The sequence below is a fragment of the Dermacentor variabilis genome, chromosome 1 (genome assembly GCF_050947875.1).
Source record: "Dermacentor variabilis isolate Ectoservices chromosome 1, ASM5094787v1, whole genome shotgun sequence".
In the NCBI taxonomy this organism is placed as follows: domain Eukaryota; kingdom Metazoa; phylum Arthropoda; class Arachnida; order Ixodida; family Ixodidae; genus Dermacentor; species Dermacentor variabilis.
Genome location: NC_134568.1, coordinates 139,949,572 through 139,962,936, shown reverse-complemented (window position 1 = coordinate 139,962,936; position 13,365 = coordinate 139,949,572). Strand labels below are relative to the sequence as shown.

General features: G+C 45.1%; 1 protein-coding gene across 3 annotated transcripts in view; it reads left to right on the top strand.

The window, feature by feature from the left end:
- The window catches only part of drosha (ribonuclease 3 drosha), a 238,139-nt gene extending 232,012 nt beyond the window's left edge, over window positions 1-6,127 (top strand). For all 3 annotated transcript variants that reach the window (XM_075696237.1, XM_075696246.1, XM_075696229.1), the window contains one exon: window positions 5,095-6,127. In XM_075696237.1, the coding sequence (XP_075552352.1) occupies window positions 5,095-5,369 (275 nt within the window). In that variant the 3' untranslated portion in view covers window positions 5,370-6,127. The remainder of the gene's footprint in view (window positions 1-5,094) is intronic.
- Window positions 6,128-13,365: the final 7,238 nt, after the last annotated feature.

Genomic DNA, 13,365 nt, shown 5'->3' with positions numbered 1-13,365 from the left:
CTGGATCATCCACAGTAATAATGTGGCTGTTTGGGCATCTTGGTAAGACATGAAAAAAACTTCAAGCGCACAACCAGACGAGGACGGTGAGCGCTCATGTGTCTCAGTCTTCTTTCACCATTCTCGTCTGGTTGTGCACTTGAAAGTTTCTGTCCCCATAGAGATCCATGTATTTAAAACCTCGTTTTAACGAAGTGAAATTGTCCTGTCAATGGAAATAACGAACTAGATTCCTCTCTGAAACCAAAAAATACTCAACCATTGCACGCCAATTACATTGCTTTCCACGGGGTTCGTCACTTGTTCGCCCCAGCAGTTCAAAGCTCCCGTGTCCCCACATCGAATACTCGTCGAGCAACACTGGTATTTTTCAACACCACACATAGCTGCACAGCTGCGCATAAGCATCAGCTCACTATAGCACTTCTCCACTGACCTCTCTCTCTTGCGCGTGCCTGGCTGCGTGAGCCACGCCATGCTGCACAGCTGTGTTCGGTGGTGCAAAAGATTAGCGCATTCACTTCTGCACGCCGCACAGGCAGGAGCAGCGGTGAGTGGCCTCCCAAGATCTCCCCAGCAAAATCTCAAGGGTCACGTGCAAGTTGCACCATGCTGCATGGCTACGCGTAGTGGTGCGAAAAATCAGTTCATTCACTTCTCTCTCTATGGCGCGCCGCACCACAGCCACAGGTGGGCCTAGCCTCAGAGACCAGGTGCAATCTCGGGGTCATGCCCAGGCCGTGCATCAACTTCTCCCTCTCCCTGCACCACGCAGTGCCGCATGGGCTAGCAGCTGGACGTGACCTCGGAGATCACACTGGCATCAGTGTAATCTCGGAGGCCACGAGCCAGCCGAGCCAAGTCGGCGTGGCAAAGTTCGCTTGCCTCCTCAATCACACAGTGGAGGGCTGTGTTGGGTGCCACACGCTGCTCACCCATGAAGAACCAAGTGGAAAGCGGACGTGAAAGACCATCACAATCGAACAAAAGGCACCTATCTAAAGGCTGTCGTGTCAGGCGCTAAGTCGCATGTTGCACATACCGAAGACTCTTTTGTTCTTTTATTCAAATTTCATTGCATGTGTGGCTGTGTTGCGGTTCCGCGGGCTGTGAAGCCATCTTCATATTTCCATATTTACAATTCTGCACCCCATTGAGCATATAGTGCAATAAATACTAATAATGGATATAACAAAGTAAGGACATAACGAAGTAATTTTGGCTGCCCCTTCAACTTATAACGAGGTTCAAGTGTATGGTAGAACCGTGTCAATATGTTTTTTTAAGGGACCACAGAAAAAGAATGCATGATCAAGGATGACAAAACATCCGATAATGCTTGTGGCTGCACTACTGATGACTCAAAAAACAACTCGCACAAAGCTTATTTAAAGTTGGATTGGGAGCCCACAAACTATTGAAAACCTGCTCAGTAAAGCACTTTATCATTGTCTGGTGGACCCGCCATGGTTGTTTAGTGGCTATGCTGTTGGGCTGCTAAGCACGAGGCCGAGGGATCGAATCCCGGCCACGGCGGCCACATTTCAATGGCGAAATGCAAAAACACTCATGTATTAGATTTAGGTGCACGTGAAAGAACCCCAGGGGGTCTAAATTTCCAGAGTCCCCACGATGGTGTTGCTCATAATCAGAAATTGGTTTTGGCACGTAAAACCCCATAATTTAATTTTTTTTTAATTGTCTGGTGGTTAGAATTAATGTAAATGCTTTTGTTCACAGGTTAGACCTCTTTGTAGCTCTAAAAAGTGCAATGTATTCTTTTCTTTTAAAGCCAATGACTACATGCTCTACATTAACATGCACAGTATATTTTCATGCCTAACCATAGGTTGGCAGTGTGGGAGAATACTCACTCACACTCACTTACCATAGTTTTCCAGGCCCCTCACTCGCTCACTCACGTTCACGTGCCCACTCTCGCTCGCACTCACCTCCACTCACTCTCACTGGCACTCACCGCACTCCCACTCACGTCCATTCACACTCACTGGCACTCACTCGCACTCACTTCCACTCACAATCACTCGCACTCACCTCCGCTCACACTCACTCGCACGCACCTCCGCTCACACTCGCTCGCACTTACGTCCACTCACACTCACTGGCACTCACTCACACTCTCACTCACCTCCGCTAACAACCTGGCACTCACTCGCACTGCCACTCACCTCCGCTCACACTCACTGGCATTCACTCACACTCTAACGCCTTTGAAATGAGTGTGAGTGAGTGTGAGCGAGTTCACTGTCCTATGTATCACGTGCCTTTTACTTCACATCGGCTGTACAAAATTGGCATGAGATGCTACATTTGGTGCAGAAAGTGACTTCTGGAGCAAACTAAAATAGTATAGGCTCTCGGTGCTTTTACTGCTGCTAAAGTATCATTAAGTCCTATTGTAAGTAGACATGCAGGGGTGGTCCAACTGTGCAATTTGCGCCATTTTGCTACAGTTCGACTTACCTGCTCCTGGCTGTGCCCACTCATGTGTAATTTGTACCAACTGCGCAAAAGTGTCGTATTTTCGCGTTTTCACAGCAATGAAATGTTTTCAGTAGGGTTTGTCAGTGACGATTTCCTAGACGGCCCATTTTTCGGACATGCTTGATAATTCGAATGCCTTCACGGCGCCGCTACGGTACCCCATAGAGTCAATTTATGAGAATGTCTGAAATTACGCACGCAAAAACACTTTGCCATCCGATATTCCAGACTTTTTTGCCATGAGCGCAGGTCGAAAACGGCATTGATCGAAGCCACCACCGCTGCCATTTTGATTATCTCGTCAACTTGAACTCCCGCACGCAGACCCACTAGCAGCCGTAGCCACCACCACGGCAACGCTAGACCTTGCTACTTCGACATTCGCTACCAAGCTTCTTGCTGTTTGGTGCTTTTCATTACAACAGTTCGTCGCTGTTAGCAATAGTGCTGACTCCGCTTTTTTAATCCTCGCCACTGGCTTCGAAGCTTGGAAAGCATGACGCGTTGAATAATGCCGGTTCCCGAAAGTGAGCTTTGCCCCCAATACAGCTTTGTTACGCGATGAAGCATACGCGAAGTATTGCGGTGAAGCATACCAAAAGTGGGAAGAAGCAGTTGTCACGGGACACAGTGTGCATTCCTTATTATATACGCATCCCGCATTTCGAGCACCAATGTGCCTAACAATTTTACTGGCAGACCTTCAGAGCTATTTCAGACGTGCCTGTGACGATTTGAGCCCTTGGGGGCAGTAAAAGGTAGTGCTTCAAAAGGTCGGTCGTCTATGGGCAACAAAAGTGAATGGTTTTATGCCAGAACGACTCTTATCTATTTACAAAGGCCACTTGACAAACAAGAAGCCGACAAACCACCTCACAACGAAGGCGACTATACAGGATGGCACGAACATTGTTTTCGACCGCCATCACCATCTTTGCGACATACCGTATGGAGGCATCTCACCTTGGCGCTTTTCATAGACCCATAGTCTCTTGTCGAGGTTCTAGCATTGTTACTTGGCGTAATACACACGTTGTCTGGTGCAGTAAAGCTTATGAAAGCACATCTGTCAAGGACGTAAGACATTTGCCATCACTTTTTGTCTTTTGCCTGACAGCATCAATAGTTCTAGCTCTTTTGTAATTTATGTCTGTCTCGCGTCCAGGTGCGTATCTTTGTTCTGGTTAGCCTAAACAAATTTATTTGTTTACAAAATTAAGTTCCTTGCCTACCCAAATAATATGTTTGCAGCATACTGTGCACGGTACGCTATCCGTGGAAACGCAGGCTTAATTGGTCGCTGTGGGCTTTGTGACTTGCTTCATTGTTGAGCAGCACTTACTGATTGCACAGTAATATTAAGCTTCGGTAAATGGCTACAGATTACTGCTGTACAACTCCAAGTGTTCCAAAATGACCAATTTTTCTGTTTCGAAACTGCTCCACACTCCTGGTGTGACAGCTCCTAAACTGCTCCAGAATGGCATTTTTCCTGCTCCAAAGATTGCTCCAAATCCTAAATAGGCTGGACCACCACTGAGACATGTAATAAAAACAGCATAGCTCATTTGCCTTGCAGGGCCCTTTTACAGGCTTTGCATTTTGTTATTCCTGGAAGAAGAGTTTACAAGCTGATACTATGGGTGGATTAAAACATCCTTGAAAGACAGTGAATAATTTTTGCATGTTGGCTCTGCCTGTTTAGTATACTGCAGGACCATCATGTCAGGTTCTGATTATTTTAATGCTGCTTGATCTTTTCTTAATTTCTGTTTATGTGACTCACATTGAGATTCTCCAAAACCCAGTTTCTTTGCATAAGAGTGGAAATTACTGCTCCAAAGTGGTGGTTTTGCAGCTTTTGCAGGCCACTTACACCTCTGATAGGGCAGTAGTTCATATCACTCCACTGAAAAATTGTTTTGCTGTGTGTTCCACCAACAAAAAATCCTGCCACAAGGAAGAGGTGCTTCTGAAACGAGAGGCAGGCAGCGATGCCGTTGATCGGTAGAATGTTGCCAAAACCAGTCATATAGTTGCCTATAGTGGTGCCGGTACGGGTGGCACGGGGCACGTATAAAGAGAAACAAAAGGTCCTTTGTGCACATGAAACCAACTATGCCTTGTTATTAGTCATCTGGAGAAGCCACAATTATCATTATTTGTTAACCCCGATTAACTTATTAGTAAATATTAATCAGCTAACACTTTAACGATTTGACTAGCTGTATTACAAGCAGAATGCCTTTCAAAATGAAAAAAATTCTATTATTTGTGGTACGCTATCCTTTTCATAGCTTTCCAATCTCAGAAGAAAGCCTTCAGTAATTAATAAAAGGACTTAAATGCCAATCTTTTGACACTTCAGCAGTTCTGTTTGCAAATGTGCTGCAGATTTACTAATCGTGTTCTGCACCTGACTACATTTGCACAGATGTAATACGGTACTTTTGTCAGTGTGACCAGTAAACTAGTGTCAGCAATATTTTTCACTTGTGCAAGCAACATGCACCAGCAACAGACGAATACCAGCATACACACATCAAAACATTTGTAATGTTAAGAGTGTGATGTTGCTTCCTTGTGCAGAACTCTTCCCCCAACTGAGCCATCAGCGAAGAGTCCTCGAAAGAAGTCTCAAGCAGCGAGTTCCAGGCAAGGAGGATGAACACAATACTCCAACAACCAAGAAATTGCGAGACGACTCTTCTGTAGATTCACGAAGCAGGCACAATTCTTCGTCATCACGATCACATAGAAGTCTTGACAGAAGGAGGACAAGTGGCGAAAGGAAGAGGAGGTCAAGATCAAAGAGCAGGGACACCCCTAAGGCAGATGACAGAAAACCAAAGGAAGTGCTGTGATTCATCAGTTTCAGTGCACACTCATCTTCATCTGTCAGTATATAAACAGTGAAATGCAGCTTTCTTACAGCATTTCACTGCAGCAGTTTTGTTATTTAGAGCAAAAGTGTGACCATGTAGCCAAACAGTATCATTTGTGTGTTTTTCATGTGAAGTGCTCACAGTATCTGATGTGATTTGCATGTAAGCAAGAAGGCTTGGAGCATCAATCGAACATGTCTTTGTAATAGTGTTTAGATCATTGTTGAAATGTAGAAGGCTTGGAGCATCAGTCGAACATGTGTTTGTAGTAGTGTTTAGATCATTGTTGAAATGTAGAAGGCTTTGAGCATCAATCGAACATATGTTTGTAATAGTGTTCAGATCATTATTGAAATGTGTGTGCCTCACTAATACTGGTGTCACATGGATATTCCAAAGCTTTTGAAAAGGTAGCCTATCGACTCAACGGCGATGTAGGCGCTGCCACACGGGCAGTTTCAACAGTCGTTGAGTCACTAGTCTGTTGAGTCGATGGAGTTGCGCTGAACTCTATCGAAATCTAAGGCCTTTGAGCAGTGGACATGGGCATCCTCTTCAACTTCGTGTTTATTGCGGTGAGTGGTAAGCGATACGCTCAGTGGAAAACATTAGCAAGAAAGTGTTTGCTTTTCTTGTAGTAGCAACAAGTGCAAGTCTGATGCCATGATGAAAACACTGCAGCCAGCAGCCTCAATGTTGCCAGAGTGCTCAAATAAAACTGAAAACAATCCGTACAATATGTAAGAATGTGACCACCACCCAACTAAAGATAGTACATTTCGGTCTGTCATTTAAATTCCCTGCAGCAATGAAAACGCACTCTTTAGGTTCAGTAAACCCTCGTTATAATGAAGCAAATGGGACGACGCAAAATTTGATATAAGAGGTCATTCAATAAAAGCAACTACACCATAAAAGCTAAAGAATTTGAGCTGAAATAGCACAACTCTGCAGAAGTCTAATATGGGTGTCATGTAGCGCATTTTCCATCGCAATCAAGCCAGATCAGGATCGAATTTCTCAGTTGCAATTGGCTCCTTCACGTCAAACTGCCTGAGGGAGCCAATAGGGTCTTGGGTCAGGTGAATTTGGGCCCACCAGGCATGCAGAAGGCGGCACAGAGTAACATCCCAAACTTTCCATGTCCTGTGGACATCACTTGCATTTCCGCACAGGACATTATTAATGCTGCGTACATGTTACGGACATATGCCAGGACCTCTTGCACAGTGTTCATCATAATGTCAATTATGGTCGCATTAGATGCTGTGTTACAGATGCAATTAACGGCTCACGCTTAAAAAAGAGATACATTGTGTGCATGCACATGCCGTGATGGTGTAGTGGTTATGGTGTTGCGTTACTAAGCCCGAGACACAGGATCGAATCCTGGCTGCAGCGGTCGCATTATGATAAGGGTGAAATGCAAAAACTGTGAAGGGGCCTGTCAGTAAACATATTAGGCATCTCGGTGCTCATACTGTTACTGGAGACGGCGCATGTGCGTCTGTAAATTAAGGAACATGTGCTATGTCCCGCATCAGTAACACCTTTTTCAGCTTGGTATGCTTCACCGCATAACGCAGCTGTATTGTGGCGAAGCTAATTTTAAAGGCAAATACTGCAAAGTGAATTGACTTGTTTCAGCGTTTTTTTATGTCTTTTGTTTAATTCGACCTGCAGAATAATTCCACCAGTTTTGTTGATCCCATCATGGTCGAATTAATGGAGGTCTACTGTATATATAAGCTTTGAGTACCCTATCATTTTTATGCTTCAAAGAAATATATGTAAGAAGATACCTAGTTTCTGCTCAGTCGGCATTCAGTTTAAACTTTTCTCTGTTCGCACATTACTAGTGCATACTGACTTCTGGATGATGGTTGAAAAGTAGGTACTTAAAAAGGTGAGAAATATGGGCAGAAGCTACCATGTAGGCCTTTGTACCAGCCTTGGTTCACTGAAACAATATTTCATGCTTTTATAGTTGTAGAACTGAAGTCCAACTTGTTGCAAGCCAAAAATAAAGAGCAGTGCTGGTATGTTTCTGTTTGTGGAGACTCCCTGCTTTGGCTTGCCATTGTCCTTGAGGTGGGCATAAAGTACAGCACAGAGACTGACAAGTCACTGAGTGGCAGCTACAGAGCAACAGGAATGCATGTATGCTTGCTCAAAGCATAAGTGAAGGTACCGTGCAAGGATACTCGCCCTCCTGAAGCTAAACTATCGCGGTACGATGAGCTTCCTCGCAGCGTGCCGGTGGACCGGCTGTGTGCAACTCTCGCAGGTGATGACTGGCCGATGGCATGTGCTATTGCATCAGTATTGCTTTGTCCACATGCTCGTGCGTTATCTGAGCTCTGTACCTTGCATCCATCTCTTTTTCCCTAGAAGAGCAGTGCTAAATATTGGCTCAAGTGCAAGCTGTCCCACTGTCGTGAAGTTTTCACTTTTTTTACTGTTCAGGAAAACCAACGGAAGGCACTGCAAAGAGCAGATATCACTTGGCATGGAGGACCTGTGCTCTCTTTTATATAATAAAAATGTTGCGTAAATCGAGGAGACGAGTATAAATTGCCCATTTGCCTAAAGCACTGGCTTGTGCGCGGTCAACATAATTGTCTCAGTGAAAGAAACATTTGAGCCATCTCTCTTTGGTGGAACACAGTTCACACTGCACACTTTTGTGCATGGAGCCTCACCAAAACCACAGTGGGAAAGTAGATTGGTGTTTGAACAGTGCCCGGGAATGTGTCATTTCCTTTTTTCGTATTGTTTCCACCACATTCGCAAGGGGCCATAACAAGTTGGGGCATTAGTGTCTTTGTAAAACTCTAGTGAATTTTAGAATAGGGCCCCAAAGAGCTTTGTGAGGGTTAGCATTGGGGCACGCAGGAGTGAAGAGCTTTAGAACAGGGCTTTACATTTGCGGAGAGTGTTTTGCGCTTGCAGCGCCACTACAGCGTCGAAGAAAAGCTTATAAATTTTAAAGTAGAACATACCATTTTATGATAAGAAAAGTAATTTTGATGTTTAGTTGCAACTTAGAGGTTATTCTATTAGCAGTAAGCAATTTGTTATGCTTAGTTTTCAGTAACGAACCTTACGTGCCTTCACCAGCCAAGTTAGGCCGTGTTAGGCCTACGAGCCATGAAATTGACAATCGAATTCAGAATCAACGGCGTCTAATGAATCAATCCTCGTTACACACATTAGTTGAGACAAAGCGATAACCGCAGTCACTTCTCCTACCTTACAAACTTCACACATTCCCACGAATTCAGCCCATTTTGGTGCTAGGTTAGAGTAGTCGCACGGAAGAAAAAAAAATAAAGAGGGGGGAGCATACCGCAACGCGATTGAAGGCGAAATCTGTTGGGCCAGCGGTGGCCCATCACGTGATCATACGTTGCGGTTGATTTTAGTGTTCCCACTCTGTAGGCAAAGCCACGGCAGGGCAGCTGAACAAGCGCGCACCGAATAAAAACTACTGGCATAGCTACTGGTAACCAGATGTCTCAGCAAATCTTGATTCTTGCTCCGTGATCTTGACACAAGAGGTCACATGTTTGGCCACCACTGTGGCTTCACAGGAGGATCGCTTGCCAAGGCTGGCCACGTCACGTAATGCTCCCTCCTATATTTTTCCTTGCTCCATGGCTTCGATGGGTGCAGCCATGTTTGTTGATGCAGAGCTTTTGGGGCAGCTGAACGACGTGGTATTGTAGCGCAAAAAAAAAAAAACTGAAAAGAGATTCTAAGTGGCAAACAAAAGAGAAGGAAAGATGGCACTGCCTTAGCTTTTAGGGCTCTTGCTAAATCGGCGAAATAGCGTGCCCAACGCAAAACTCACAGTTTGCATCTTGCGCATGTGCAGTGGCTTCGACGCTATTTCCTTGGGGCCCCAAAACGTTTGGGGCTCCTATTCTAAACCTCTGTATTAATGGCATGTACATGCATATACCTAGTAGCTGAAGCTAATGACATGGCATGATAGAACGAAAGGGTCAGCTAGGTGTCAATGGTACAGAGGACAAGGTCGATGTACACTGTCATCCTTTATAAAAAGGAGCACCCGAGCACGTGGCCTGCGCTCTGTGGCAGCTGCCTACAGCGCCATCAACTGACAGCTTAAGAAAGCATGTCTGCTTTTGGCGTCATCTATTGGCAAACAAAATATTGAGTCATGGCTGGTGGGCAAGTGCTACTAGATTATGCTCCCGCTTCGCTCGCGCAACGGGCGATGTTGCAGTGCGTCGTCTGCCGCCAACAAATAGAACGTGATGCATGAGCATGGTCGTCATTTTGTTTGCCAATAGATGACGCCAAAAGCAGACGTGCTTTCTTTAGCTGTCAGTTGATGGCGCTGTAGGCAGCCGCCGCAGAGCGCAGGCCATGCGCTCATGTGTTGCCTTTCATAAAGGACGCAGTATACATGGGGGTTCAAATGATTCAATGATTAAATGTTGATTATATTGTTACGTAGGGTGTTGGGCAGACGGGCAAACTGCTGGTCAATACATCGGCTTTTAGCGAGTTCCAGGCAGCGCCACTCTTTTATAACTGCATCCACCATTGCCACGTTGTTGAAAATGAGCAAGTTGAAGGCGTTATCGGCAGTGCCTTTGAGGATGTGGGAAACCTTGTCTGACTCAGTCATGTATGTGTCAACTTTGCGGCACAGAGCCAAGACGTCCTGAATTTACGTGGCATAGGGCTCTGTTGACGTCTGCACACAGCCAGAAAGCGCCTTCTGCACGGCAAGGTGGTAACCGTAGGGGTTGCCGAACAAGGCTCGGAGCTTTTGCTTAAGCGAATCCCAACTGGTGAGCTCATCTTCATGTGTCCGGAACCAAACTCGAGGTGTGCCACCGAGGTAAAAGACTACGTTGGCGAGCATGATAGTAGGGTCCCACCGGTTGCGGCTGACGTGTTCGTACAGGCTGATCCAGTCCTCGACGTCTTCCCCATCTTTGCCTGAGAATACGCCAGGATCACGGGGAGCGGGGAGAGTGATGTACGTCGTCGAAGTGGCAGCAGGTGTCGGAGCCGGCGGAGTCAAGTTGTCGTCGCCGGGAGCCATGAAGGAAGGCTCGACGTACCGTCCACTGCGAAGCTCCGTGATGAGGTACAGGCAACGTCCACCTCCACCAGATATGTTACGTAGGAAGACGCAGACGAAAAGCTATATACAAGTATATTTACAAGGAAATACGCTGCACTTGGCCAAGAGGCAACAGCCCGCACTAGCCTCTAATCGTCTTTGTCGTCTTCACACTGCTCGCCTCTTTGTGATCGCAGATACTGTTCTGTAGCAATATCTTTAATCGGTCTCTTTTTATGTTCATTACTCACTCATTTCTTATCTTATTCGTATCATATTTCACATGCAATTATGTCGGCTTTGTCTTTAGCATTGATGCTTAATTGGTTGACCATATTTTTTTTACTGAGAGGCCATGTGGGCCGATCCCGGAGATAGTGCAGTCTATGGTGCACTATGGTTAATTTTCGACTGCCCATACCATTAATTTTGCCTGTTTAATACTTTTTGCGACTCGCTATGATGTTCTGGAGGCGCGAAAGGGCCTTTTCTTTTTCTCAATTTGGTACACGATACTCATACACGCCAAACACGTGTGAAGTCAACAAAGAAGCCCCTTTTGGCTCCTGTGCATGCAAGGAGTGGTTTTACAGCATAGCTTTAGAACAAAATGCTGCACCTTTATGCAACTCTGCTGCATTTGGGAGCATATACTGGGACAATATGTGACGTTAGGGAGCTTGGTTTTGACTCGTAAAACCCAAGAATTTATGCCAAGGTAACAATTTCGCATTCAAGATATAGAGCACTTATTACCTTGGTTGATTCAACCCGGAACTTTTCCCAATTTTTATACAAACTCTTGGAGACTGCTCCATAAGGTTTCTTGCCTTTCACACTGGGAAATGATACCCCTAGGGGACATCATTTAAGACGTTGTATGATGCTAGATGCACGCACTGCAAATAAAAATCAGTAGGTAGTTTCTATGTGCATATTCAATTTTATTTCGTAATTATCAAGGGCAACAGTAATACAGAAACGACAAGAGCTATCTTAGTGCCACAGAAGTAACTCCACATGTTTTAAGGGCATTTGCAGGGAAATGCATGAACACAGACCATCACGCCGCTAGCAGACAGAAAATTCTGACCGCTAGAGTTACTGTATGTGCTCCCTACAAAGGGAGCGATATACAGTAACTCTAATGACCCCAACACGAGCGCCCTGCCGATAGAGGAAGGAACAGCGAACAGGGGTGTAGTCAAAACACTCTGGATACCGACGGCGTCCTTGAGACATCTGTCTATTCTTTCACCATGATCAAAAATGCAGTCGGTTAAAGATAGTGGAAACTCAATATAATGAACATGGATATAACGAAGTAAATGTAAACTTTGGTAGCCATACTTTACTTCGATGGAATATTCATCTGCTAAAACAGAAGTTTGAAGGCCGCTTAAGCTTCGCCTTTAAGAGTGGAAGGTGATACCATTCAAAGATCCCTGACTGCTTCTCACGCTTACCGGCAGCTGTAGCTTATGTAACCGTAATACTTACCGCGAAGCGCTGGCAGCGAACGCTATGCACGCCTTTTGCGTGGGCAGCAATGCGGTGGAGGCAAGCGCCATCTGGACCTGTTGCAAGGAACCAGGCACGCCGCTTTATGACCTTTAAGATTTGCCGAAGTGGTTTGTGTTTTGAGTTTCCGTGTAACAGCATTATATTTTCTCGTATATTCAAATTATGATCCGACACTATCATGTCTGTAGGTTGTGTGCAATTTGTACTTTACGATTTTTCTGACATATTTTATCTTGAGAAATTAAATTAGTTCAGTAACTTCCTTGCGCTTTATTGGAGGGCTTGTGGGGTAGGGTATACATGGCTCAAAATGATTTTTGTTGAAGCGACGGTGGATGCGGGACACCGACGCCGTATTTTCTGCGACACAGGGCCTTTAACACGATCGCATTAAAGCTTAGAATGTGGGACCCGATCAGTATTGGTTATAGTGAAGCAAATCTTAGTTTGCACATGGCCCAAAATATGTATTATGTGTGCAAATAATATCAAATACGGTCGCCAACCAATTTTTTATACGCTATAAAAAATGTCCCTTGAACGGCAACTGTACTCGGCACGGGCAACTTCAAGTGGCACATGCGGGACTGGCGTATGCGTTTTGGCCAGCAGCTTTTCCTTTGTGTGGCCGCAGCCGGCTAACTAGCGTGCCAATACCTAATACCATGTCATCAGACCAATATCGCACGGTTGCATATATGTACAGTGCAAAACGGACGTATGTACTTTTGTTGTCCCCCTGCCATGAATTGACAGGGCAAGCTGCCAGCAGGCCATCAAAATCCACTGCGGAGACCCTATGCTTGCCTGCAGGAGACACCACGTACAATTGCGTTTTTCCAGAAGAGGGTTATAGCGCCGAAAAAAACACAACACACAGCAAGCGAGACGGGACAGGCGCGACTTCCAACTGTCTATTTACCGCGTATGCGAATGAATGTAAGGACAAACAAAGATGGGTAGCAAGAACCACACATGCGCACAAGGTTTTTACAAAAAGCGGATAAAGATAGGTGAGGTACACACGTATCTCACGCCCGTGTATCTAAAAAAGCAGTTTCATTCTTATAGATGGAGATGGTGTGTTGTGTTTTTTCGGCGCTATAACCCTCTTCTGGAAACATGCACCAACTAGCCCCCCAACAAGTATTACACAATTGCGTTTCTTTCGCATAGACATGATCGCAATCTTTTTTTTTTTTTTCGCCGATATAAGTATATATGTTTATAGTGAATACCAGATATAACGAAAATGTTTTTGTGACGGATGCAATTTTATAATTATGAGGTGAATTAGGATCTTCAGCCAATAATTAAAAAGTTGGGTAAGTAAACTTAATTCATTAG